This window comes from Ammospiza caudacuta, chromosome 5 (genome assembly GCF_027887145.1).
Source record: "Ammospiza caudacuta isolate bAmmCau1 chromosome 5, bAmmCau1.pri, whole genome shotgun sequence".
NCBI classification, from domain to species: Eukaryota; Metazoa; Chordata; class Aves; order Passeriformes; family Passerellidae; genus Ammospiza; species Ammospiza caudacuta.
In genome coordinates this window covers 64,453,368-64,479,083 of record NC_080597.1, presented here as the reverse complement: position 1 = coordinate 64,479,083, position 25,716 = coordinate 64,453,368, and the positions used below count along the sequence as shown (strand labels likewise).

The 25,716-nt window shown below is 37.5% G+C and overlaps 1 protein-coding gene across 1 annotated transcript in view; it reads right to left on the bottom strand.

Annotated features, from left to right (window-relative positions):
- ATXN7L1 (ataxin 7 like 1) overlaps positions 1-25,716 on the bottom strand; it is a 110,355-nt gene that overhangs the window by 9,397 nt on the left and 75,242 nt on the right. The window contains exons 3-9 of the mRNA XM_058804871.1: positions 23,409-23,631; positions 15,075-15,358; positions 10,175-10,257; positions 9,083-9,339; positions 6,301-6,493; positions 3,857-3,978; positions 304-1,255 (exon numbers count right to left, since the gene is read on the bottom strand). Coding sequence (XP_058660854.1) covers positions 304-1,255; positions 3,857-3,978; positions 6,301-6,493; positions 9,083-9,339; positions 10,175-10,257; positions 15,075-15,358; positions 23,409-23,631 — 2,114 coding nt within the window. The remainder of the gene's footprint in view (positions 1-303; positions 1,256-3,856; positions 3,979-6,300; positions 6,494-9,082; positions 9,340-10,174; positions 10,258-15,074; positions 15,359-23,408; positions 23,632-25,716) is intronic.

Genomic DNA, 25,716 nt, shown 5'->3' with positions numbered 1-25,716 from the left:
AAAAATCTCATAAAAATATTTTGAGAAAGTATTTATATATATACATACATATATATATATATATATATGTATATATATATATACATAGGTATGTATGTATATATAAAATTTTTTTAATTCTCTAAACATCTTTCTATGACGGGTACAAAACAAATACAAATATGTTTCTGTATTAACCTAGAAAGTAAGTTGTGTGATGAAAACCCATCTGAAGCAAATGTGGTATTTTCTTTTCAGAATGGATGAAATATTTCAAGGAAGTCAGACATGATCTGCAAAGAAATAACTGGAAGAGTCCCTTACCTGCCGAGAGATGGAGCTGCTTGTAGGATCTGGCACCGCAGAAATAAGGTTGGCAGTGCTCTTTCTATGAACACTATTCATACCAGGCATTTTAGTGATTTTACAGGCTTTGCTACTAGAACTAGAGTTTTTACGTTTTTTTCCTTCTGATTTGTCAAAAGAAAGGGGTAGAGAAGACACTGCGTTGTGTGCTCCCAGGGAGTGGTCCCCTGAGTGGTGCACGAGAGAAGATACAGACAGGTTAGAAGTGTCAATACTGCTCACTACCATGCTCATGTGTTTCACTGAGTCTGCTGAACTACTTGACAGTGAAGTCCGTCCTGAGGGCTCCGATTTGGCACTGAGTGGGCTTGTTCCATTATTGGTATTGTGCACAGACACACTGTTATAGGAGGATGTTGCCTGATAGGAGTTCAACGTTGAACTGGGGTTCAGGACACAGTTCTTTTTGTGGGACCCTGAAAATGAAGATGAGGAAGATGTCTGCAAAGATAATGAGGATGAGGACGACAACGAAGACGACGACTGCGGCTTTTTCTTTTTGTTACTTGAAGACTCATCACTCCGAGATGACAGGTCTTTGACTTTTGAGGATTTGCTGGTTTTTGTTTTGGATGGCTTGTGGGATGGGGAAGGGATGACTGCTGGCACTGGTGACACAGCTGATGGCGCCTTAAAAGTTGAGTCCATGATACTTAGGCTTGCAGCCACGTGAGGGAAAGCTGTGGTGTGTGACATTATGGAATTCGTCTCTGCCGTTGTCACAAAGGCTGCATTTGATAACATGGCTGATGTCATTATGTAAGAAGAAGTGATCCTTGAACTGATAGGTGTTGAAGGAATATACACTGCACTGGGGTTGCTGAAGGGCTGTAAGACTGATGCTGGAAAAGGAGTGGAGACATGTGCTGCTGGAGAAGGCATGGGACTGTCTGCCGCAGGAGGGATTTTCCTAAACAGAAAAAGAAAGGGAAAAAAAAGGAGATAAATAAAAAATTCCATCCAAAAAATGCAGATAGGAAATAATTTCCATTAACATATTCAAAAAGGCAAACCTAGTTCATTGTAATTTTGATTCCTATTCTATTCATCACATACAGCAATTAAGTACACAGTATTACAATTTAAACACAGTATTACAAATTTCATTTCCTTTTTCCTTCTCTTATTTTACCAAACAGTTAAAAATGCAAATAAAATGCCCGACAGTGGCACCTATACATATCCTAGTCACTATGTTTCATTAATTACATATATTTTGCTTCAAAGTTCAGATTGTGGAACAGTTTCAATATCAACCTAAACTCATAGGTTAGATTTCATTAAGGCAGTAAATGAGCCAGTCTGGGGGGTTGTGAAGCACTTAATCATTGAGCACAAAGAGGTAAGATCACCTATTTCCAAATGCAGTGCTATTCCCAACAGCTCATTTGAGAGCTGGTTAGGTGGAATTAAACGGGCAAATTATTGATTAATTTTCACTAAGAGTGAAACATTGACAAGATATTAAACAGAGCTTAATAATAAGCTTTATAAACAGCTGAATACTTTTTTGAGAAGAAAGTATAATAATATTACCTGTGAAATCAGTAGGATGTATTCAAATTCCTTTCCATTCAGCCATCACCTATTATTTTACCTAATGCGGTGTTATTGAAGAACCAGACCTTCATAATGTTGCTTGGAAAACTATTATGTGATCTTTTCCAATTATTTAGACTTATATTTAATCCACAGTTTAATCCTATTTCTCTTTTCTAAGAGGCTGTACAGCCCCATAACTCTGCCCTTGTTATCCTCACTACTGACACCTTTCCCATTTTTAAAGGCTTACTCTTGCCCTCACAGAAGTATGATAAAAGAGCAGCCCTGGGTGTGCTGTTTTATCATAAATCAAATCCTAACGACAAGTGTTCTCTCCAGGTATTCCTCCTAAGGAGATTGTTGGACAGAACACAGTTTATGGCACAGTTACACAAGGGATTCCATACAGTCCATGCTGTCAGAAGTGAGGAAATCCTACTGCCTGCCACTTGCAATGCAGCACAGCTGCTTATCAGAGCTGTCCTTCAGGTTCCTTTTAAAGAATGGCCAAAAATTCCTACCCACCTTTGCAAAGTACTTAGAGAGCTAGGGATAAAAGTAGTTTGTTAATGTTAGTTCTGAGAACATGGCCCTGCATCCCTGCACCTCTGGCCACAGCTGCAGAGCTATGGAACAGCAGCCTCACACCCAGCTCTGCCTGGGGAGCACAGGGAAAGGTCAGCCCAGAGGAGGGCTGAGGACAGCAGAGGAATAAAACAGGGGTGAGGCACTGTCAGCCTCCTGTGCTACACAGACAAGTGAGTATGGCTGGGGCTCATTAAAGTATTAGAGATTACATAAACAGCTAAAATTTGGGAAAACTTTTAAAATCAGATTTAGTGGGAGCAGGATAAGGCCTGTTTACTTCTGGTTTCGAATAACTATTATAGAGGTTTGGTTTTCTGTACTAGTTTGTACTAGTGGTGGTATGTGTTTTTTCAGATGCCCAAGCATCTTTTCTCCTGACAAACAAAGCCAATAGGTAACAAATTTTAATATTCCTATATAAGGAAACTAAAATATTTTTATTTGTGGAAGGTGACAGACACTAGTTTACAAATTTACAAAGCAGATTGAGCATGATCAGTCTCTGAACAGACATGAAACTGACCCTTTTATGGCAGAACCAACCATTTCCAAACTCCTAGCACAATGGCACCATTATCATTAAGTTACTAGGATAGTCAGACAAGCCAAGCTTTAGTGCTTAAAAATATATATTTAAATAAAAATCAAACCTTGTTTATCTAATGGCTGGCATCCAAAGAATATAACACAGTCCTGATAATAAACAGTGACATGAAACACTGCACTTTAGCATCATTACATTCAAGAAGAATGCATATTCTGTAGCAGAATACCCCCAAAAAATCAATCCTATCTGTCAATTCCATGAACTTTTAATTAATTTTTTTTAAAGAACTAACATTTATTTTAGAAATGCAGTCTATTTCAATGGCTCTGTGTAGTAAAAGCCTATAGTGCTTGGAACCTGCCTATGTGATAGAGAGGTGCTTCAACAGTGAGTAATAATCAGAATTTTAAGATCCCAAAGGCAGTAAGGGCACTATGGATTAAAAACCTATCATATTCCATCTTACAGACAGATGTGCACCAAGTTCCTTATCTTACAACTCCTGAGTCTTGCACAGCAAAGCCTGAATGGGTGATACAGGGGCATGATAAAGGCATGAAATTCTAAGCAAAAATCTTCATTCTTAGGGACTAGAAAGAGTCCTAAATCTGGCAGAAACTTACATCAGAATAGGAGATTATTCTATTGGGCTGTATATTCCTTAACAGAGAAGAGAAGATTTGTACACAGCTTACTGCTATACCTTAATAGAGATAATTAAGAGATAATTAATTAAGAGGTAATTTTACAAATGCTGGCCATGGAGTGCTTAATTTAGAAGTTTTACAGAATGAAAAATGTAAATTACCCACCAAGCATAAAAATCCCACTTACTTCCACATCTGTGAGTTCAAGTGTTTTTCTACCATGGAGTTCAGTGCGAATCGAAAATGGTCCCATCTTCTGTCAAAGACATAGTACCCTCTGCCCATTAAGCGACTGCCATATGAACAGAACTGAAAGAAAAGGTATTTCAGTGTTGCTTATAAAAATGTATTTCTACATTATGAAATATTTATTGACTGATCAATAAATCAAATAAATAAAATGCTGTAATATGTATCATTCATATAAAACTTATTTTAAAACGTGGTTTTCATGATCTACAGCAGAGTTTTTTTAAGAATTATGAAATATGGGCATAGTATTTCAGCTTAGTGTAAAGTACATTTCATATTTCATTAAGGAATCAGTGCCAGAGAAAGAGTGTAACTGTTCAGGTACTTTTAGAGAAAAAATTCTTACTGCCTCAGAAAGACAAGTTCCACTGTTCTGGGTGTCTTAAATCTCATAATTCCATGACAGCAATAAAAATATAACTGAAGAGGAAAATAAGTGCAATGGGAACATCTTTAGTATCCACTTAATAAACAAACCCCTGACATTTCAGTATAAAAGCAAATTATCATACATGGCATCTATGCTACAACAGAACATGGGATACACTCTTCACAGTGCATGAAAATCAACTGGAGGAGTAGTATTTTGAGAATTCTGCAGAGCTCAGGAGTACTTGCACCCCTTCCTCTGGAGAGCTTCCTGAAAAGTCCTACTACACTCAGATGTTACAACCAGGAATCTGCTCTTGTTTCAGCTCAGTGTTACTGATCTAAATGATGCAATGCCTGTTTGTAGGAGAGAAACCTGTTAGAAACCATCCTCAAGAAACAAGACAACTCTCCATCATACAAGGGACCCAGTCACAGAAATTCTGGCTGACAGCAGAAGCACTGATGTGGTAGAAGAGCATCAGTTCAAAACACTTGTCAGTTTAATGGACAGCAAGTGGAGACTGCAACTGCATTTAAAGTCTGTTTCATGACAAGGTTAAACAGGTTAATTAAAACCACCACCTCAGTTCACAAACTAGCCTCAGCTCCCAGTGAGCTAAAACTAACATCAAGTACCACCAAGAGGCAATTTAAGTAGCTACTGACTTTCCCCCTGTTTAATTGTTACCACCTGGCCAGGAGAGGGACTTGTAAGGAAAACAGTATTTTTTAATACAAAATTCAGCAATTTAGCATGATCTGGAGGTGATTTACATTATCTTTTCTGACTTCACACTGATACAGACCAAGAACTGGTTTCACTGCCAGTAACTGCTTCAGTTGAGAGATGCTAACATCTCAGAGAACAGATGAGTCAGTGGGCTTGCCTAGAACTAGGATCCTAAACCAAAATGGCTATTGCCAGCCATGCCTCACTGCTGAGGCATGCACAAGAACTGGCTGCACTCAGATTATTTTTTGAATTGTGTGGGCACCCATGCAGTGAAACTTTAGTTTTTAATTCATAGAGAAGCAGCCAGGAATACCAAAGTAGCTTACAATACTAGCAAGGAAACAGGAGGTTTCTGCATATCCCAGTATTACGTGGACTACAGTAATTCACATTTTCTCTGTAAGAACCAATGCAGGATTTTGTCTGACAGTCATTTAATGTTTGGGTCATACTTTTTTTCTGGAGTCTGACAGTAACAAGGTCTCCTTTGCTCTAGGGAATACAAACAATGCTACCAGTTATCACAATGTTTGTTTTATTCTGCATATCATATGGAAAACACGTAAATGTATTCCTTGGCTCAATTTTTATGAGAAACAGCTTCTAAGAGTTTCAAGAGTTCTCCCACTGCTTCTTGGTTTGAACAGCGTAAGCAAATTCACACTGCAGAGACAATACCACAAAGCAGCTTTTACTACTTACAATGAATTTTCTCACTAACACAGGAGAAAGACAAAACCAGCTGCTCAAACACATACTTGAGCCACCACCAGAGCCTTTCCATTTTGAGATAAATGAAGCAATAGTTTCTAAATCCACATACACTCACATAAATGACATTTAATTACCGCTTTAAACCAGACTACAAAACTCAATGGAGCACTGTACTAGCCTTCTGCCACCAACTGCAAGGTACAGTTTTGTAGGAACTGCAACCAAGAGAATATCTGCTCATGTCACATTTAAAGCAATGCAGCTTTCCTCAGTTTAGCAGAACTACACCCAATTTGAGGTCTACCGAGAGGACAATCTAAAAAGAGAAATTCTGATTTTCTGCTGTCCATCCCGTCCTACATCAAGGTATCATGTGTACTGACCAGTGGTCTCCTCCTATCTTATCCCATCCTTACCCTTTTCTGTTAAAAGTATTTTTTCTCTTTAGAACAGTTTTCAGAATGTAAGGTCTTCATTCCTTACCTTCTTATTAAATTACTTATTTGTTCTCCTCTCCCTAATTATGCAAGAACAAAGGCATGCCAGAGACTGACACATACCCCAAGAGGTCTGGGATGGTGTCCAGAAAAGTGACAGTCTAATTTCTCAGATTCTTCAGCTCCATCCGCTTCTCCTTCATCACTGGACAATCTGCTTGTGACGTCTCCTCCCATGGAAGGCAGTGGCAGCTCTGGTACATACCCACTGTGGTTTGAAGAACTGGTGCTGTTTATGCTATTTGCAGATGAAGGTCTAGAAGGAGAATATATACATTTAAATCATCAGTGTTCAAAGGCTCTATAAACCTACCTGCTGACATCAAGCATCAAAGCAAATGATGCCAGAAATGATCAATGTAAACAAGGGCAGTAAAAGAACTGAATAGCTGACATTTCATCTTGTCAGAAATGTACTGTGGGGTCGTGTCCTGGTTTGAAAAGGAAGTGAGGTTTTTGGGATGCTGTGGTCAGACCAATAGGTGCTCAGATTTTAATATTGGCACCTGGTGTGGCCACTGAGGACATGGACATGCCTCTGAGAACACAGGGGGTTAAAAGCAGAGAACTCCCAGGGGGAAACACAGGAGATCTCAACTGTGTTTCCAGGGGAAGCCTACTGTACAAGAGGGACTCCTCTCCTCTTGATGAACTGGGAATTGATTATCTAGAGGGTGGTGATGGACTGAGATTTGGTGATCTGAGGGGTGGTAAGTGAATTGAGAATCCAAGGTTTTGTACTACTGTGATGTATTGGAAATTTGGTGGGGGGGGAGGAATGTTTTTGGAATGTTTTCATTCTGAGTTCTGTGTGTGTTTCTTTTTATATATAGTTGTAGGTTAATAAAGTTTTTCTTCTTTATTCCTAAGTTGGAGCCTGCTTTGCTCTATTCCTGGTCACATCTCACAGCAGACACCAGGGAGAATGTATTTTCACGGGGGCACTGGCATTGTGCCAGCATCAAACCATGACAGGTTGTCACCAAGTTCGTGTAAACAAAAGCACACTTCTATTGCTTGAAATTTTAAATTTGTCATGAAGTTGGATTTCAGATCATGAGAGACAAAGTATATTTAAAACACAAATAAAAATCAGGTATAAAAAAAGTCTTCTTACACTGAACCATTACTCTGCTATTTGATTAATCCCAAGGGTCCAATTACAAAAATCCTACTAAAATCAGTGTACTAAATATAAGAGTGTTTAGCTGACCCCCTCTACAGGTAGATTACTGAGAGCAGTAACAGGGAGAGCTCCTCACAGGATGTAAGTTTTCTTTACCTTTGTCTAAAATGCAATAAAACAAAGAAGGAATATCTTTGCACCACAGGGTATGATGATGCCTTGCCTTTCAAAAGTGGTTTGAAAACAGATTAGATTAGAAGTGGGGGTGGAAAGGCTTCTCAATTATAGTCTGTACAACCAAGTATGTATTGAGAGCTCTGAGACTGAGGAGATGTCCACAGTGGGCAAAATCTGTAGATGATCTTCTTCAGCCTCATGAGTTCCTGCTCTCAGGACAGAGCAGCCCCCAAGCAGCAGCAGCAGCAGCAGCAGCAGCAGCAGCAGCAGAGCCCCAGGCTCGCTGGCCAACACAGAGGCCACAAGGCTTCCATGGCTGCTCTGAAACGGGCAGGACAGCCCAACAGAGGCACTGCAGCAGAAACAGAAATGCAGACTACACACACAGTGTCTGACTGCTAAAATCCTCCTCCTCCTCGAGTACTGCTACCTCTGCAGTTTCTGCAGCTGACTCTCATGGAATTGCACTCCAGTTTTGCTACTTTGACTGTTACACCTACTGAACCCCATTTCCACCTGTCTGTCTGTGCTGCTCTCTGTGTAAGGTCACTACTTTTACAAGAATTAGGCAGAGAAGCAACAATTCATCTGTGGGTATTCTTTCACTGTCTTTCACTCAAACCCTACAAAGCCCATCTCTGCCACTGCAGGAATGAAACTGCATTCAGGCCTGGTGGCCACACAGAAAGCATTGGAAACATCTGTCTGACACAGCAAATATAAGAAATATCTCTTTGATACTTCATAAGGACTATCAGAGTAGGAAATAGGGACTATCGTAGTAGGACAGTCCCAAAATGAGCACCCAGTCTTCACTAAGGTTTTTGCAAAGAAATGAATGATGAAAAAATATGAAGATCAAAAAAGCCAACTAATTTAGCCCTATGCACTCCAGCCAAAATTAGTACCAAAAAAATCCCACAAATGAACAAAACATATGGGAAGTTTTCAGAGGATAATTAGAATTCAATAGATCAAATACCTCACACTGTTTTTTGCAAAAGGATGCCTTCAGAAGTTTTCATTGTCCTTCTGAAGAATGTTTTTGTCCTTTCTAAGAAAAATCTTCAAAACAAGGGAAGACATACTATGGATAGTTTCATATCAATAGCTTTAAATCAACACTAAATTACACTGTAATGGGAAAAGTATTTCTGGAGAAAAATTCTATATAAATGTACAGAATTTTACCACTAATACCTACACTGATTCATGTAAACAGACTTTTCTTCTCAGTTGTGACCAAATGAATTGAATATAATCTTTCCTAATTATAACTACCATTTTAGTGAAAAAATGCAGCTAGTCTGAGATTCTGAGCCAAGGGTGGACACTATTCCTTTCCTCATTCCCAATTAGATCACAGGCTACCATGGACAGAGTTCAGCTAACATAAGCTAGCAGAAGTTCTTATATTAGTATGTTTTATTGTGTAATAGCCTAAAGAAGTATTAAATACTTATAAAATGAGCTGTATGAATATCTAAGAAATTTCTTACAGCACCTTCAGAATGCAACATTCCACACTGGAAAACTGCTTACCTTGGAAGTACAGAATTTGGTGGTCTAGATTTTGCAGGAGATGTTACTTTAGATTCTTGCCCAGAGTTCACTGAGGATCCTGACAGAGAGTCTTGTGCTGGTGTGGGCTGGCTTTGATAGCTTTCCCTTGCAGATGGTGGATGCTCTTTGTCTTTTGCAACTTCTTTTTCCCTGGATCGAGCTTTGTGTTCAGCTAGAAGGATGTCAAACTGTTTTTTACGGCCTGGAACTGCTCGTCGATGATTAAGTGAATGAGTCTAAAAATAGGGTGGTTAAAAAGCATTTGTGTGTGCATGACATTGTTTATGAGTCCTCTACACTTCTGATACATCACTACTCTAAAAGATAAAATCTACTTCAAACAACTTTAGCCACAGTTATGGAAATAAAGCTGCTATTCCACATTATCTTTGATAACTTATAAAGTCATTCTTAAGAAATGCCAACATCAAGGCTAAAATTACTTTTTGCAACAATTTTTATATAATAGAGACTATTGACTTACCTTTTTCAAGATGGAAAATAGAATTGCAGTAATTTAAAGATATTAAGAAAATCATTGTAGCTTTTAACTTACAATGAAAAACTGATTTCATTGGATTGAAAAACATGAATAGATTTTAAAGCAAATTTAGCTGATGATGTCTACTGACAGGCAGCACATACACATACAAATGTTCATTAGAAATGTCTCACATTGCAGCTACTTTTTGATGCAGGAGTTATTACTATCACAAGGGCAGCCTCCAAGTAATTTATTATACAAAAATATGGTAATTTTTTTACTTTAACATTGTTGCAAACATGAACCAAAAAAGAAGCATTTAAAATAACACTTGGGCTTCTACATGAAACGTTAATGCTTTTTGCATAATAAAATGACATGAAAAAAATCTTTTTAGAAATATCAGTGGAATAATGCAGATGCTCTGATTCAAAGAAACAGAATTACACAAAAGAATTACCTGAAGACAGCGCCTGAATACCATACCCATTGTCTGTAAGACAGGAGCAGGTATGACCTCTCAAACTACTGTGGTAGGATTTAAACTACAACAAAGCATCTGATATTTTATCTTCTAAGAAAAATACCTTGCAGGTGAGTGATCTTGTGCAAGGTTTCTTTGTTTCAGGATCCAGTACTCCACAGTGCTTATTTGGGTCAAATTCTCTTTCTGTTTAGTGGGAGAATGGGAAATGAGAAAAAAAATAGATTATTATAGAAGTTGTAAGCAGAGTAGCTTATAATTTTTGCCTGTTAGAATTTGGTTTAAACAGGCTCAACCTGAACCACTGATCCCAACCCCAGCATCCCATAACAGTGCCATGTGCATCACTCATAGAGCTGTGTATTTTTTTGCCCTTGCATGTTTAAAACCATTTAGAGTAGGATTTCAGCCAAAGACTTCATGGAAATTAGTCTGCTTACAGTGGAGTGGCCCAAACAAAGGACAAGCCAATTCCCTGTGACTTCAGTTCCCTCTCTGCCTGCCTCTGAGGCTATAAAATACAGCATTTGCAGCTCTGGCTCCAGAGCTGGGCTAAGACACAAATGGTACCACAAGTGCTTTAAACAACATTTCTCTGACATACTTAGAAACTCTAGAAAACAACCCATAGTTGATTATTGTGGCATTTTAAAAATAAAATTTATCTAAATCTGTCCCCTAAATCTTTATAAAAATCACATCTATGTTAGTTTTTACTTCCCCATGTGAAGGGAGAGATGGAATTTAAAGTTTGCAGAGATTATGAGAAAAGGCATTTACATGAGTTCTACTCATGATTAACATTAAAAGGGCATTAATATTTAATATGCTGTATCTGTAGATTTAATTTCATTAATAATTTACTATTTCTATACCACAGATAGCATCACTTCCCTTAGGTTATGTGAATATAATTTTAGGGTTTGCATTAAAAATTGTAACAAAACTATGGACACACACTTTTTAGTTTATGCCATCAAAATCCTTTACTTTTACCTTCACAGACCTTGACAAATCACGGTGTAATTGGCAGATAGGTTTGCTTCTGTTTGGTAGGGGAATACAAACTATTTGCCAAATCCTGTTTTAACTATACAGTGGTGTTACATTCAGATACAATAAACATCCTGTACTCAAATACAACATTTAATCAGAGGATTTAAAAATTCTTTTAAACAAACAAATGGGAGCTCAGAGGAAAACAGTGATTCACAGCTGTGTTACAATGCTATGACAGCACTACAGCAAGGAGAACAGCTGGAATAAGAAAAGTAAGGAGAAGTAGCTTATGCTGGACAGCAACTAGCCTCCAGATAGCACAATTTCTAGCAGTTTTATGTATTCTGCTATCTAGACTTAAAAAGGCTTATGCAAACATTCAATGGTTATATTATGAACCTATTAGCAGAACCATACAAAAAAGGGAGCTGGGAAAAGACAGCTGGCATAGTTTTTTATTTGTGAAATCTAGAAAGGAACTGAAATATGTTATAGGCAGTTGTAGTTCCTTTGGCATTTACAACACAACAGAAACACAAAAATAGCAGTGTGTGACTCAATATAATAACTATTTTTTTCTACTTAATAGAAGAAAACACATGTTCATGAACTAAAGGAGCTAGTTGTTCGTGGGGTTTGAGTGTAAGATGTTCCCATTACAGTTTCCTGAATGACCCACCTAAAACCTTCAATGCAAATTGAAAAACACAAACTAAGGAGACAAAATGGACTAATAAATATGCCTTCAAATGAAAAGTCCTGAAGACAATTATAAGGCTATGGAATGTGTACTGAAAGTTACCAAGCAAGGACTGTTTTGGACCAACGGGGAAACACTTAAAAAATTGAAAGTGGTCCAGATTGGTACTTGTCAGTAAGTGGCCCAACTGACTAAGACTTGTAGGACTGATTATAGCAAAGTCAGTTATTAGGAAAACATATACAGATAAAAATCAACATAAGGAATTGTAAGAGGAAAGAGTGGAAGTCTCTGCCATTGACTGAGCAACAAAATAATATTGTTTCCCTGAGAAACAGAAAATACTGAACAAACAGGAAACCACTTCTCCTGGCTGAAGCATTTATGGCTGCTCTGGAGAATCCATGAGCATCTAATTGCCAGCTACAGCCACGCCTGGTTTGGGCAACACACTACATGAAACTTACCACCTTCTTATCAGTAACAAAATGCAGCTTCTGCCCACTGTTAGGAAATGTGGAGTGTGGCAAGGCCCAGAGCCCTGTGCAAAGGCACAGCTTGAGGAAGCTGCTTTTCTGGAATGGATTCCACTTCTTCACGTTCAGTGGACAAAGTGAAGAACATTTGTTATAACCTCACCAAGAGAAGAGCAAGGGCCAAGACTGAACTGTCAGAAACTTCTGTTTGCAACAGAACAGTTTTTCTTGGCATACACTCACTGGGCATCTGCATTCTTTAACATCACCCCAAAGAGAAGAACAACTAAGGAAGATTTAGGAAAAAAAATATTTTTTTTGCAGTTGCTACTAGGAAACACTGATCCAATTATGCTGGGCAGCTACAGACTGTCTTTTGTGGTTCCACAAGCTGTTTCCTCTCTCTCAACAAGGACAGTGCTCCTGAAAAGAGGGCAGGTTCATTCATCACACAAACAACCACCAGCTCTCAGCAAAGAAAAAAACCAACTTCTATCACAGTCAGGGAAATGGTGTGAGAGAGAGTAGAGGTTGCTAAAAAGGGAAGGAAACAGATGCAAACTGGCCAAACTTATTAGGGAGCTTCAAAAATTAACGTCTGTACAGCTCAAGGGCAGCAGACTGAGGGAAACCTAAATCCCTTGGCTGCAGTTTCATCCTTTTCATGTGAAATGAATGAAATTATGGGATAACTTAAATAATCATCTCATTGACCTTCCAAGATCTTTTTATCAGCCTTTGCACAGTCCTGTATAATAATGGAGAGAAATACATCACAGTGACACACAATCTACAGGCAATTCATCTCCAGGGCTCTCAGGCCTTCTACGATTTGAATAATCCCTAAATTATTGCATTGCTGCATCAATACTCAAGGCAGTAGGAGTAAGACTGAACAGATCACAAATCTGATCATGACAGAAAAGCTGTAAAAAAAAGCCTCAGTTCTGTGTATTTGTTAACCATATAGAAGTAAACACATGCCTACCCAGGTGCTCAATCAGTCCTGTGCAGAAATTTCCACCGTGTTCCCTAGCCTAGAAGACACTGCAAGTCAGAGCTTAGAGAAAGAACCGTGCCAGAGCCACCTACACAGTAAAGCCAGCAAGCTGTAGGAAGGCCCTACAGAACTGATTCTCCTTTATGAACACATTTCTGCAAGCACTTGCACAAAAATGTACAAATATCACCCGCAGCCCTGCAGTGGTAAATGGCGACATGAGGAAAACCACTAACAGTTTAAATTGCTCAAGAAGGAATTTTGAATTGATTAACTTAATTAGTTAAATTTCGCATCTAACCCATTATGGGTTAAAAGGAAGCAATATTCTAAAATAACTGTAAAATATAGAGAGTTTTTATTAGAATAATATACTGGATCTCAAAAAGCGAAATATAAGGGTTAAAGCCTAATCTTAAGCTACCCTCTTGTAACATTTTTTCATGTTGTGAAAAGTTATAAATGAACAATGGTTGTGTTTTCTTATATGCCACCTTCAACTAGTTAAGAAAGCAATCAGTGTACTGAATCCTTTCAGGCAATGGCATTGTTCCATGCCCCACACAGCCCTAGCAAACACCTCACACTGGTCTGAAATCCAGCCAAGGTAGCAGCACCATAGGCTAACTGCCAAATCTGAGAAAATGAACAAAATAAACCTGATATTCAGGCAAAAAATAGGACACACTCATTAACTGGAAATGAAAGCATTTATCTTGTACAACTTATATTGGTTCATAACTAGTGCACATTTAGAAATCACGTGAACTAACTTGGTGCCAAAGTGACGATCTAATGCGGATCATGCTGCCATTAGCAAAATTAGCCTTTCAGTACACACAAGAAGTTCCTGCCCCAGTCACAAAGTACTGCCAGCTGATGAATAGACCCTGCACAGCTTCTTCAGCTGTAAATTTGAGTCAGTTACTTTTGCTTTAAAAAAACATTAAAATAAGAACCCTCATAACACTTTTTTCCCCTTCATTCAGAGCAAAAATCTGTTTTCTGCTTTCAGGGCTAAATTCTCTCCTTGCTGCCCAGCAGCTGACATGGGTCACCTCTAGGGAACTCCACCGAAAATAATTCTTCCTCCCAGTGGACAACAACCTTTCTAACAGAGCCTCTGCCCTCCCACAGTGTGGTGTTCTGTGCTTTGGTAGCAGGTTTCAACAGGGACCCATATCCTCAAAACTACCCTGCCTAAGGCCATCCAGGGCATTTCCCATTTTATGTCATTTTCTCAACTCCACTGTCCTGTCTTCCTGGGTAAGATAAAGATCCTCCTGCTAGAAACATTGCCACTCATATGGGAATTGCAGAGGGAGGGGGCTGAAAGGAAATGATGGCTTTTAACACTTCCCCAGCATTTCCCATATCTCCTTAAGAATTTCCTCATATCTAAAACTAAAAAAAAAGAGTTTTTAAAAAAATAATGACTTGGAGGATAAACCAATGTCTTAAACCTGTTCAACTTGATCATGACTAAACTAAAGTCACCCAACCAAGGCACATTTCCCTTTGTTGTAAACAGACTCAAATCCCATAATGGCTTAAAGAAGTTTTCTGCCTTTCTGTTTTAATGAATTTACTTCCTTAAAAATTTATTTGGCCTGTTGACCAGTAATTTCAAGCTAAACAGAATGTGTACTTTAAAAATACTTTACACATGCTAAGAGTGTGAAAGCCTTCATTTTCATACATGCAACCCAGCATCTTAGAGCAAAAAAATCAAACCAAACCCAGCATTTTATTAGCTGCATTATGAGCTATAGAAGCATGAACAAAGAAAAACAGACTGCCACAAAAGGTGAATGACAACATCACGTACCTGAAAGTCTTTTGTAAGGCTTGTTACTGCTTTTAGTGCCATTTTGGTGTTTCTTGTCTATTGATGGAGCTACAATTCCTTTGCCGTTCAGAATCTTTTCTGGTGATGGTGGCACTGACTTGGATGTCAAACCAGATTTAACCAAAGTTGGAGCAGGTATGGTGGATGAAGAAGTTGAGGAGGAAGTGATGGTGGTAGTGGTTGCAGAATTCATTTTAACATTGGCACCATCTGCCTTCACTAGGTTAGGAATTTTCTCTAGACTGACTACTGGAACAGGAACACTGCAAGATCAAAGGAAAATATTCATGTGGTATTTTCTGCACCAAAGATTTACAGTTACTTAATCCCTTTCCACAGATACAAAAATTTCAATGCAAGTGACACAGCATCTTAAGACCAGACTAAAATGAAATACTTGGTACCAGTATTGACTATTTTTGTTCAATCAAGCATTTACAAAGCCAGGAATCTTTAAAGCCCAGCAATGAAGAGAATTATGAAAATGAACCTCTGTATTTTTTTTAAGATCCAATCCCCTACTCTTCACAAGCAAAATCAGTATTTGGTACCAAGCAGAACATACTCCTTACAAATACAGTCTCATGCCTTTAACACAAGCACATACCAGATATGTGTATGCTGTACTAAACTCACCATGATAATGAAGCAGTTTGCTAATAATATTAATATTTTTAAACAAACACAAAAATAATTCATTTGCTCAGATGTGTCTAAATGACATACAAGTTCTGGAAACAAGGAGAAAAGAGATTTTAAGCGTAGAAATATTTACAGCTGTCCCTTTAAAAGTATTAAAATCCTTGATGACTTGAGCAATACTACAATGTATTTTAATAAAACCTTAGGGACTTAAAAATAAAAATTCTCAATATAGTTATTAACTTAGTTGGCCCTTTTCAAAGTAAAGTTTGCAGTAACTAACTTACTCTAACTTAACTACCACCATTGCATATTTGTGACACCAATAAATACTACCTTCTCAATTTGCCAGCAAAACAGATTGAGACAAATTATTTTCAGCTGCAACAGTATTTTAACATTTCTATCTCCACGAGGAAATATCCAGTGATATTATCTGCTCAACAACTCCAAAACTGGATATCTTGTGACCACCAGTTAATATATAAGTTATATACCCCTCCCTACTGAAACAAACCCAAATAAAAAATATAACATAATGCATGTATGGTTAGGGAAATCCCCCCATTCACAGCTCACACAATTTCAGTCTCTTGTGTCTGAAAAATGGCACCTTTGCTGCACCTTTCTACAGAAGGAATGTTTACAGCTGTGCAGTTTTCACAATCAGAAAAAGATGACTTTGAGATGGCATTCTCCATGGGACACACTTTAGAAACATCAATGCAGGGTTCAAATAACTCAACTCTTGACTTTCCTGAGCTCCTACAAACGTCTGCTTCTCTGTAGCTGCTGAACATGATAAACCTTATTCTAAGAGTATTTTAACATAGGAAAATGTACCAGCATTGATATAAACAATAAGTATACACAACTGTGAGGAAGATTTAGACACCAAGACATCTTCTGGAGCTGAAATTAAATTATATAAAACTCCTGTGTCCTGTGGTACTATAAATGTAGCAGTTAGTCAGAATACAGATGCAACTACAGTAATGTGTAGAGCACTGGCCAGTAATTAAGCAAAAAATGTACCTTATTCACAAAATCAGAAATGAATGCAAACGTAGCTATTGAAAGGGAGGGTTTGATTCTCTCCTTTTTTAAACTGCTCTGAATTTATTAAATGGCAGGCAAAAATTTTAACACCTCAGCAAAGGAATTATTTTGGTTTTGTCCTTAAACAGATGGCAATTACATTATCTGAAAATAGGAGAATTTTACATTAAGTAGTTTTACTATACATAAACTATATAAAAACATATGAGCAAATCTTCCTGCCCAGTTTCTAAGAACTGTCTTAATTCTATATACTGAAATTCAGTGAAAAAAAATTAAGTGTATGATCTGGTTTAATCGTGAAATATTGTTAATACAAATGGAGAGGGTTTCTCTGTTTTGCAGTGTTCAGAATCTCAAATCCTAGGGCACATATGGTTGGATCACTGTAATAATGAAAAATGCCCATGGGAGGGAATATTTTTGCTTCATTTTGTTACAGATCAACAAGTCAGCCTTCATTATGCATTTCATTGTAGTGTAGAAGAGAAAATAAAAATATTCCTGATGCCTTAGTTTTAGCTTTCATATTTTTTAGATTCTGTACTGCCTTAGTGTGTGACTCTGAACTTCATAATAAGCAATAGCAAGTTCTCTTCACAGTTTAATTAGACAAAACAATCCTTTTCTAGCCTGAGAACCAAGGACATCATTGCAGCTTCAGGCCCAAAAAGTATAAAAACCAGCAAAATGGGGAGAGAAATCTGGGGGGATGGGAGTGCATAACCTGAAGCTGTAATTGGACAATTGAGCTCAATATGTAAATGGACCAAAACTTCTAGAAGTGTGAAAACTCATGACCGTTGCTCATTTTGGGTGTAGCCTTGGCTGGGCTTTTGTGCTGCCCAGGGTGTATCCTCTGAAGGCCCTTCAATAAATACCTACTTTATTCCTTTAACTCTGCCTAGCCTCTTTAGGCATCACTCCACTACCTGTGGGTATACACATTCTATAGGATTTCTGGTACTCTATAGTAAATTATTTATGATTTCAGAAGCTACAGATTATAATTTCTCTCTCTTTTACTGCATTGAACGGTGAGGACCTCTAGTTTAGACTTAGCACAACATACAAAGAGTAATTTATTACCAAATGGCAAATTGGAAGGTCCACAGGACCAGTGACTGGAATAAACTATTAAAGTCTTAAAAAGTAAATAAATCACAAATGTTCATATTTATATTTGGTAGTTAGAAATAATTCTTTTCCCAAACAGAGTTTTTTGAGTAAAAATTTGAGGGTTTATTTCAAAGTTTTTTAGAAAAAGAAAAAAAACAGGTTTTTAGTTTTATTTACTGTATTTTAAAAGGAGTTTTCTAACAATAAGATTGTTTTGATTTTTTTAAAAGACAGCTGTTGAAGGGGACAATTAGAAAAGCAACATGCAACAAACATAAAAAGTGAGGAAAAAAATTTATTCAGTAAAGACTTTTTTAGACAAAAGAAACTCTAATAAGAATAGCAGTATCTACCCATCTACCTAATAGGCAATAAAAGCTACTACCAAAGCAAACACATCAGAAACATTCATTATTTCTTCTGCACTAAGAAGGAAATAGGATAACTCTCTCCAGTTAGATAAAAATGCTTTTTGATTCCTTCAGTAAGTGCCAAGTGCCAGCTGAAAAATAATGATTGATTTTTTTCTTTTTACATAAGGGAATCTGCATAATGCAACAATGGGTTACAAAAGAGTTTGAGCAATATTGGGTCTCAGCATATTAATTTTTAATTGAATCTTGGAATCTTAGAGAAGCTAGCTGAGTGCTGCTCTTTCATCCATGCTGAAAACTCAAACCAAAGTGTCTTGGAAGAAATATTAGAAAAGCTAATAAAAATAAACTGATAAAGAATAAGTTGACATGATTTTGCTGAGGATCAGATTCTGGCAAACAAATATAGTTTCAGTTTTTGATGAAGTTACCAGTTAAGCTGACAAAGATAACTATGAAAATGTTCCAGTTTTTGAAAGGCATTATAAAACACAAATAAGAATTACTTAAAAGCAAATGTTAAACAATATGAAATTCAAATCTAGTTTTTATAAGATTTATGATTCATTAGGGGTGTTTTGCTAGGGGCATTTTTAGCCATCATTACCAAGTCTGACATGACCAAAAACTTCAATGGACTTGAGAAATAGAGATAAGATTGTTGGTGATAACATGTGCTGATGGAATCAGGATTGACAGGACCTGATTAATGCAGAGATAAAGTTATAAAAAGTAGTATGGAGTGTCTGGTAAAGTTCATTAACTCAAAGACACATTTTAATACCAATGAATGTAAAGTTACACATGAAATAACAAGCTGCTCAGTCTGCAGTGAAATACAGGGAAATAACACACTGGAAAACAGTGACACAAATATTCAGTGGTCACAATGAATAAGGGATATGAGGTTTTATTTTACTGTTGTGCTTATATCAACAATGGGATATGGCAAGTAAGAAATAGTTTTCACATGTCCCTGGTTATACTGATATTGGATTATGGCTTGTAGTGTTGCTGACCAGTGGGACAATACCAGTCTTGATGAATTGGAAAGCAACCAGTAAAGGCTCAAAAATGAGGACTACAAAAAGTGCATGGTCATGACAGGCTTTAGAAGCTCATTCACTTTTCAAATAAGGTAACATTTCCTTCTGTTTTCTTGTGCTTTGTCAGCCAGTTGGACTAGATGAGCATTGTAGGTCCCTTCCAGCATGCAAGAAAAATAACTGTAGTATGTCACAATACTTTTCATACCTGTAGTTCCTCTTACTTCTGTTTTCCTTTCTCTTGGCTTTTAAAAATTATTTCTCCTTCCCATTATGTAATTTTGCTGGGTTTATGTTTTGGTCATTTGTAACTATATTAATTCTAAAAGCTCAGCCACTCATCAAACACTTCAAATTTGTGAGAAAAGAAATTCACAAACATTTAAAAACACAAAACATAGCTCTATTCTACATTACTGGAATTGCCTCTAAAATGTACAAAACATTTGTGATTTAATGTTAGATTATATGGTCCAAGTTAACCCTGCTGAGTTTTGCTTTCATGCTGCAATAGGAATATCCTTAAATCACAACTATCCTCACTTTCTCAGCCTCAGTATGAAAAATGATATCTCCTTATAAAAATAAAGGCCAAGAGATTATTAAAAAATACTTTGAAAAGTGACATTATAAATTTTAAAGGATTGCCCAGAGGTATACCTTTGATTTCCTTTTTCTGTTTACAGAAAGAGTCGGTTTTCTCTGTATTGATGAAAATCACATCATTGGCATCTCATTTTTTTCATTCTCAGAACTTCTGGCAGGCTAAACTTTGTGGAGGGAGGTCAAAGAGATCTGCCTCAGCTGGTTTCTCAGCACTAGCTTACTTCAACACTTTACCCCAATTTCATGCTGCCTTAGGATCATGGACAGGTGGAAATGAACACCCTGTAGTATCACAACACCTAAATCCACCATGGCAGCACCCAGAAGCTGAGCTGGGGCACAGCAAGTGAAGCAGCATCCTTTGGGAAGGTCAGCAATGAGGAAGAGATCTCCCCTCCTTTGGGCAGGTCAGCACTGAGGAAAAGAGCTCCCGACTGTAGGAATTCCTTTTATAACGGGTAAGCATATGAGCTATGCTTACTAATTATGATCACTTGTTCATTACTATTGTTATTTCTACCAATTCTTTGCCCTTTTCTCCCCAGTTTCTACCCTTCTGCTATACCTCTTACCACCTTGACTGCAAGCTGCAGAAAATGATGGCTTGCATTTATCTTGTGCACAGTGCAGTGGTGCTCCAGCTCTGCTCCATCTCTAAGCACTGCTGTATTAATAGCAACCATACAGAGAGATACAGGGGGAAAAAATCAGAACTGACAGATATTTCTGGATGATGTATTCACAATAATACTTTATATTCCAACTACAAGAAGGGAGGTAATAAAACTGCAGCTAAAAAATTAAACAGTTCCAGATCTCTTTTATCTGATCATTCCAATAATGATTTTTAAAGTGTTAGCCATGAAGCAACCAGAACCTCTGGAGCACATCTTAGAACAACACAGGACATGAACAAGAGAAAGAGCTACTTGGTCAATGGCTAAGATGATGCCTCAACCAAAACTATTACAAATATAACAACACAAGTTGGATCTACATGAAGGCAGGCACAGCAACAGATCTCCTGGGCTATGCTGTTGCAGAGGTGAAATTCTAGCTGTAACAACTAAAATTTAAAGGAGATGCTGTACAAAACAATCTGGCATGCCCAACAAAGGTTGTTCCAGGTCTGAAAAGCAATCACTAAAGTGACATAATTCCTGAAATAAGCTGATTTGACAACTGTCTGGAAGAACTTGGGTCAAATAAATGCTCAGTATGAGATTACAATGTAACAGGCAAAAGCAATGAAGACCTGGAAGCTTCTGAGGATGACAAACCACAACACACTTGGATGCACCATGAATCCTATTTGCATTTTTGAGACAAGTGTTTCTGTGTCAATTGAGTATTTCTTTCTAAAAGCTAAGACAAGAAATTCTATGGCTCGTGCAGCAGCTGAATGGATAACAGAATCTTAAAAAAGAATAAATTTTATTAATAATTTCACCTTAAATCAGATCTGCTGAATATTTTCTAGTATTCTAAATAAATATTATAATCCTCTAATGGAATAGGAACAAACACTTGTCAGCTCTCAGCTGTCAGCTCTCTATAACCTGTGATGATTAGCAGATAGATTTTATTCTTTAACAAGTCATGTAATCTAAGGCACTTAACACTGTATTTTGCAAGAGAATTTTATTGATCTTCACTTCAGACTGTTTGTGATTTGCTATGTGGTAATTACAGTATCTTTAACTACTATATGCCTCATTTTTCCCCAAAACAAAACAAAACTGCAGTATGATCTCCCAGCACGGCTGCAAGAATGATGTAATTCTTGGTACAACTACTGTCATATTCACTGCCAAACAATCAACAGAGCAGTACAACACTTCTGAATGGTTAAATCTACCTTGTCAATAATCATCAGTAAATATTTAGGATGTTACCAAAAAAGGGAAAAGGGATTGGTGGAAATGCTCAGTTATTTTGTTCCCTTCCAGCTTTTACTGACTGCCAGAACAACATCTGTTGCCAGAACGGAAGATATTGTTTATAGATTCAGTGAGTCTGCTGAAATGTGGACATGTAAGTTGCTGTCTGTAACATGATGAAAAATAGGTTTACAGTCAATAGTATTAATACTCTGAAATCCTTTCTGAATTTCTTTTAATTAGACTTATAAAAGAATCCCCCTCTTGTATAAAATTCCCCTCCAACATTCAGAAGAAAAAGTCACCATTCAGTCAATAATATTTGGTTTCAAGTAGTTAATGAGGTTACTGAGACAGGCTATTCTGCTAGTCTAGTTAATGTGTGAGTGTAAAGTCTAACAATCAGATTTCCTATTTTCAGAATTTCATACCATAATTGCTCACAATACTCATTATGCTTGAAAAGATGGTAGGTCCAGATTTATAGAAAGAATAAATTTTTTCCAGGGCAAGGTAAATTCTACAGCTAGGCTGTCTTTGAAATCATGCCAACTTGAGCATGTTTCAGGCAGAAACATGAGTTATGCCTTGAACATAATCTGAGCTTATTCTTTGTCTCATGAGTGAATGCATTGCATTAAATGATTTACTGTTTTAAGGAAGTTGTGTCCAGAAACCCTACCTAAAATCATGACCTTCTTATGCTAGGTAATACATATAAAAGGGAAGGATCTCTAAAGTAAGTAGATAAATCTTAAGAAAAAGGAAGTCTCACTATCTCAAATTTACAGACAGAGAACTGAATCTGAAGAGACCAAGGCATAACAGAACCAGGAACTCAACCCATATCTCAAGTCACCAACCTAATGGCCTAATCACAAAGCATCTTTCCTGCAGATAATGAAGACAAAACAGTTTCCTAAGGGATAAAATAGTGACCCAGTTCTGCTGTCATTTATATTTTTGCAACTCTGCTGCTATCGTCACAGTCACGGGAGGATGGGCACGGCAGTCTCAAAGCTTGTATGTGTACATATATCACAGTACATGATGTAAGACACCCCCAAAATAGTGACTTTTGCAGCCAGAATCTTCTTGTCATCTTATAAGGCATCAAACATTATCAAAACACAGAATGAACTCCAAAAGCAGCTGCTATTGAAGATAATTGACTATAACCAGTAAGTTTTCATGAACATCAGTTAAGCCAATATTAAGAACTCTGCAAAAATTATCCTGTTAAACTGTTTAAAAGCATCAGTTCTAAGGGCTGATAGTGTAATGGAAGATGAACCTTATAGATAGCAAATTGGGTCAAATCCTCGCTTGCTATATGCATCTTAGAAAAACACATCTGATGGAACATTGAAAAAGTAATTCAGTCCTTCTTGCACTTCCTATATATAATTTCTTTTTCTTCATTAAAAAATATGCCAGTTTCCTCCCTTAGAAATATAGAAGCTTAAACTGTAAACTTAGGTAAAATGAGAATTTGGATTTTTTAAATGATTGTTATAGATATATATATAGATAGATATAGATATTCTGAACACCAATATCCTTGGTAACTATTATTTTGGTACTTACCATGGTTTATCCCGTGACACTTTTGAAGGAAAGACTGTGTGCTGTTTGCTACTGGAGGTAAGTAGATTGTCTTTGGGCGTTTTGAATGGCTTTGAGTTGCTGCTGACAGGGTTATGGCCGCTGATACAGGATTTCGGTTTCATCTGTACTAGGGATGTCCTGGAATTACAGGCTGGAGAAGCTGGAGAAGGGGAAGGTTTACACATTGAACTGTGTCTTCGTTCTGTAACAGAAAAGGAATTAATTTTACAATATGTCATAGGTTAACATTAAAAATACAAGTTGGGAAAGAGGAAATTGTTCTTTTCTATGCCAGGTACAATGATTTTCATCACTCCAAAGAACACCAGTTCATTACTGTTGTGAATGTAATCAAATCAAATGATAATTAGACAAAAGTCAGCTTCATAAAACGCTCTGAAAAAAAAAAGGTAAAAAATAGTAAAATAAATGGCAATAATCTATCAGAAAATTTGCATTTGGTGTCCCAAGTCTTTCATGCCAAGAAGAAAGGAGAGTATGTAACAGCTAACACAACTCAGTAAAATGCTCTGTGACAGATATGTGATTGCTCCTAAAATGGTTTATGATGAATTCATCTGACCTGGTTATTGGGCAGTTTACTTTATGACTATCTTGTTTCAATTTTAATGAGAAATTGTAGGAAAACAACAGGAAGACTGGAACGTAGCTCCCAGCCCTGCCAGAGAGGCAGGCTCTGCCTGGTTCACTTGGTTATCTCCAAGCACCATTCAGGGTAAAAAGTTTGGGGCTTTTTCCACATAGAGAAAATGGCATGTGCAAAAAACCCAGGAAATTTATGTCTCAGTAACAAATGTGGCATCTGGAGGTCAGCACTGCTCACGCTCACACCAGAGGCCTCTCAAGCACTGCAAAAAAGCAAGGCCTGACTGATCCTGCACAAGACAACCAGGCTTCAGTGAAATTGTTTTGATTGGGTCATTATTAGTATTTTTTAAAATATAAATGTCCTATCCCTCCTATTGTTAAATAAAAAGACTGTTTTGGCCATTCTTTACTAACTATATCTTTCTCCAGGGTAGAAGTGCCAGTGCTTTGCCAGCCGGCTGCACCAGTGTGCAGCAAACAACAGGCGTGTGCTGTGAACTCCAGCACAGCTACAAAATCCTACAAAAGACAGGAGTTGTAAGATTTTTGAGGGGTGCTGTAAACCTTGAACAGTGCTGTTGGCCCCATTTGAGAAGCACCCCTTCCCCAGCCCCAGTGCTCCCTAGCCAAAGGCAGCGGCGGGTGGCACGGAGGGCCTTGGGGAAGTGGAATTTTCCGGTCAGCAGGGCCTGGCTCCTTGGCACTGACTGCAGTGTGCTGGTCCCAGACACCAAGGGCCTGATCACAGCAGGGATCAGATATCAGAAAGGCACCCCAGAACCAACATAGTAAACAAATACAGCGAGCAGAATGTAAGCATAGGCTGAGTACTTCAGACAAGCTGGAGTTTCTCATTCAACATGCAGCAATTTTTCTTTGTCTAAAGCCTTCAGCACTTAACTTGAAGAATCCAAGTGGGTGCTACTCTTTGAGTTGACCACCATCACACAGTCAACCAAGAGCAGGGTAAGGAAACACCAGTGACCTGTACTACATGGGAAGGTTTTGTATTTGCATCATCAACCCTGCACTCGCTAGTTTGATATTTCAAGGACACCTAAGAAAAATTTTCCCACAGAGAATCAAAACATGACAATTTGTCTGGCATCCTCACAAGTAAAAACTTGCCAGTAGCAGAAGGATTCATCCATGATTAACTTGCAATACGCAAATACCTCAAGAACAAAGAGAAATGCTTAAAAAAATTCCAAAATGTTTCTATTAGATCTCAAATGACTGAATAAAGTAATTTTTTATTTAAAACCAAGCATTTCCATATCTTCACATTCACAGCTTTAATTACCAATGCTGGAATTTCCTCCAGATTCTCCGGCAACTGAAGAGCAAAACAGTCTTAATTTTTTTTCAAATACAAAAGAATCTATTCTTACTCCCAAAATGTTTCCTATCATTTGCCACTTCTCACCCTACCACACACTTCAGTGTGCAGCCTCTGCCTTTAAAACTCCTTTGCAGGATGCAGTGGATTTACATTCATTTCACCTCATATTTGTGGTAACACCTGTGTAAGCTACACACCGGATTCTGAAATGCATAGTTCCATTCACAAGCTATTTATTTTATTAAATAATAGTTATTGTTTCAAGATTTACCAATCTTCTCAGCACCTATTTAATCAATTTTAAGTAGGCTAATCAAAATTTGCAACTTTCCCATT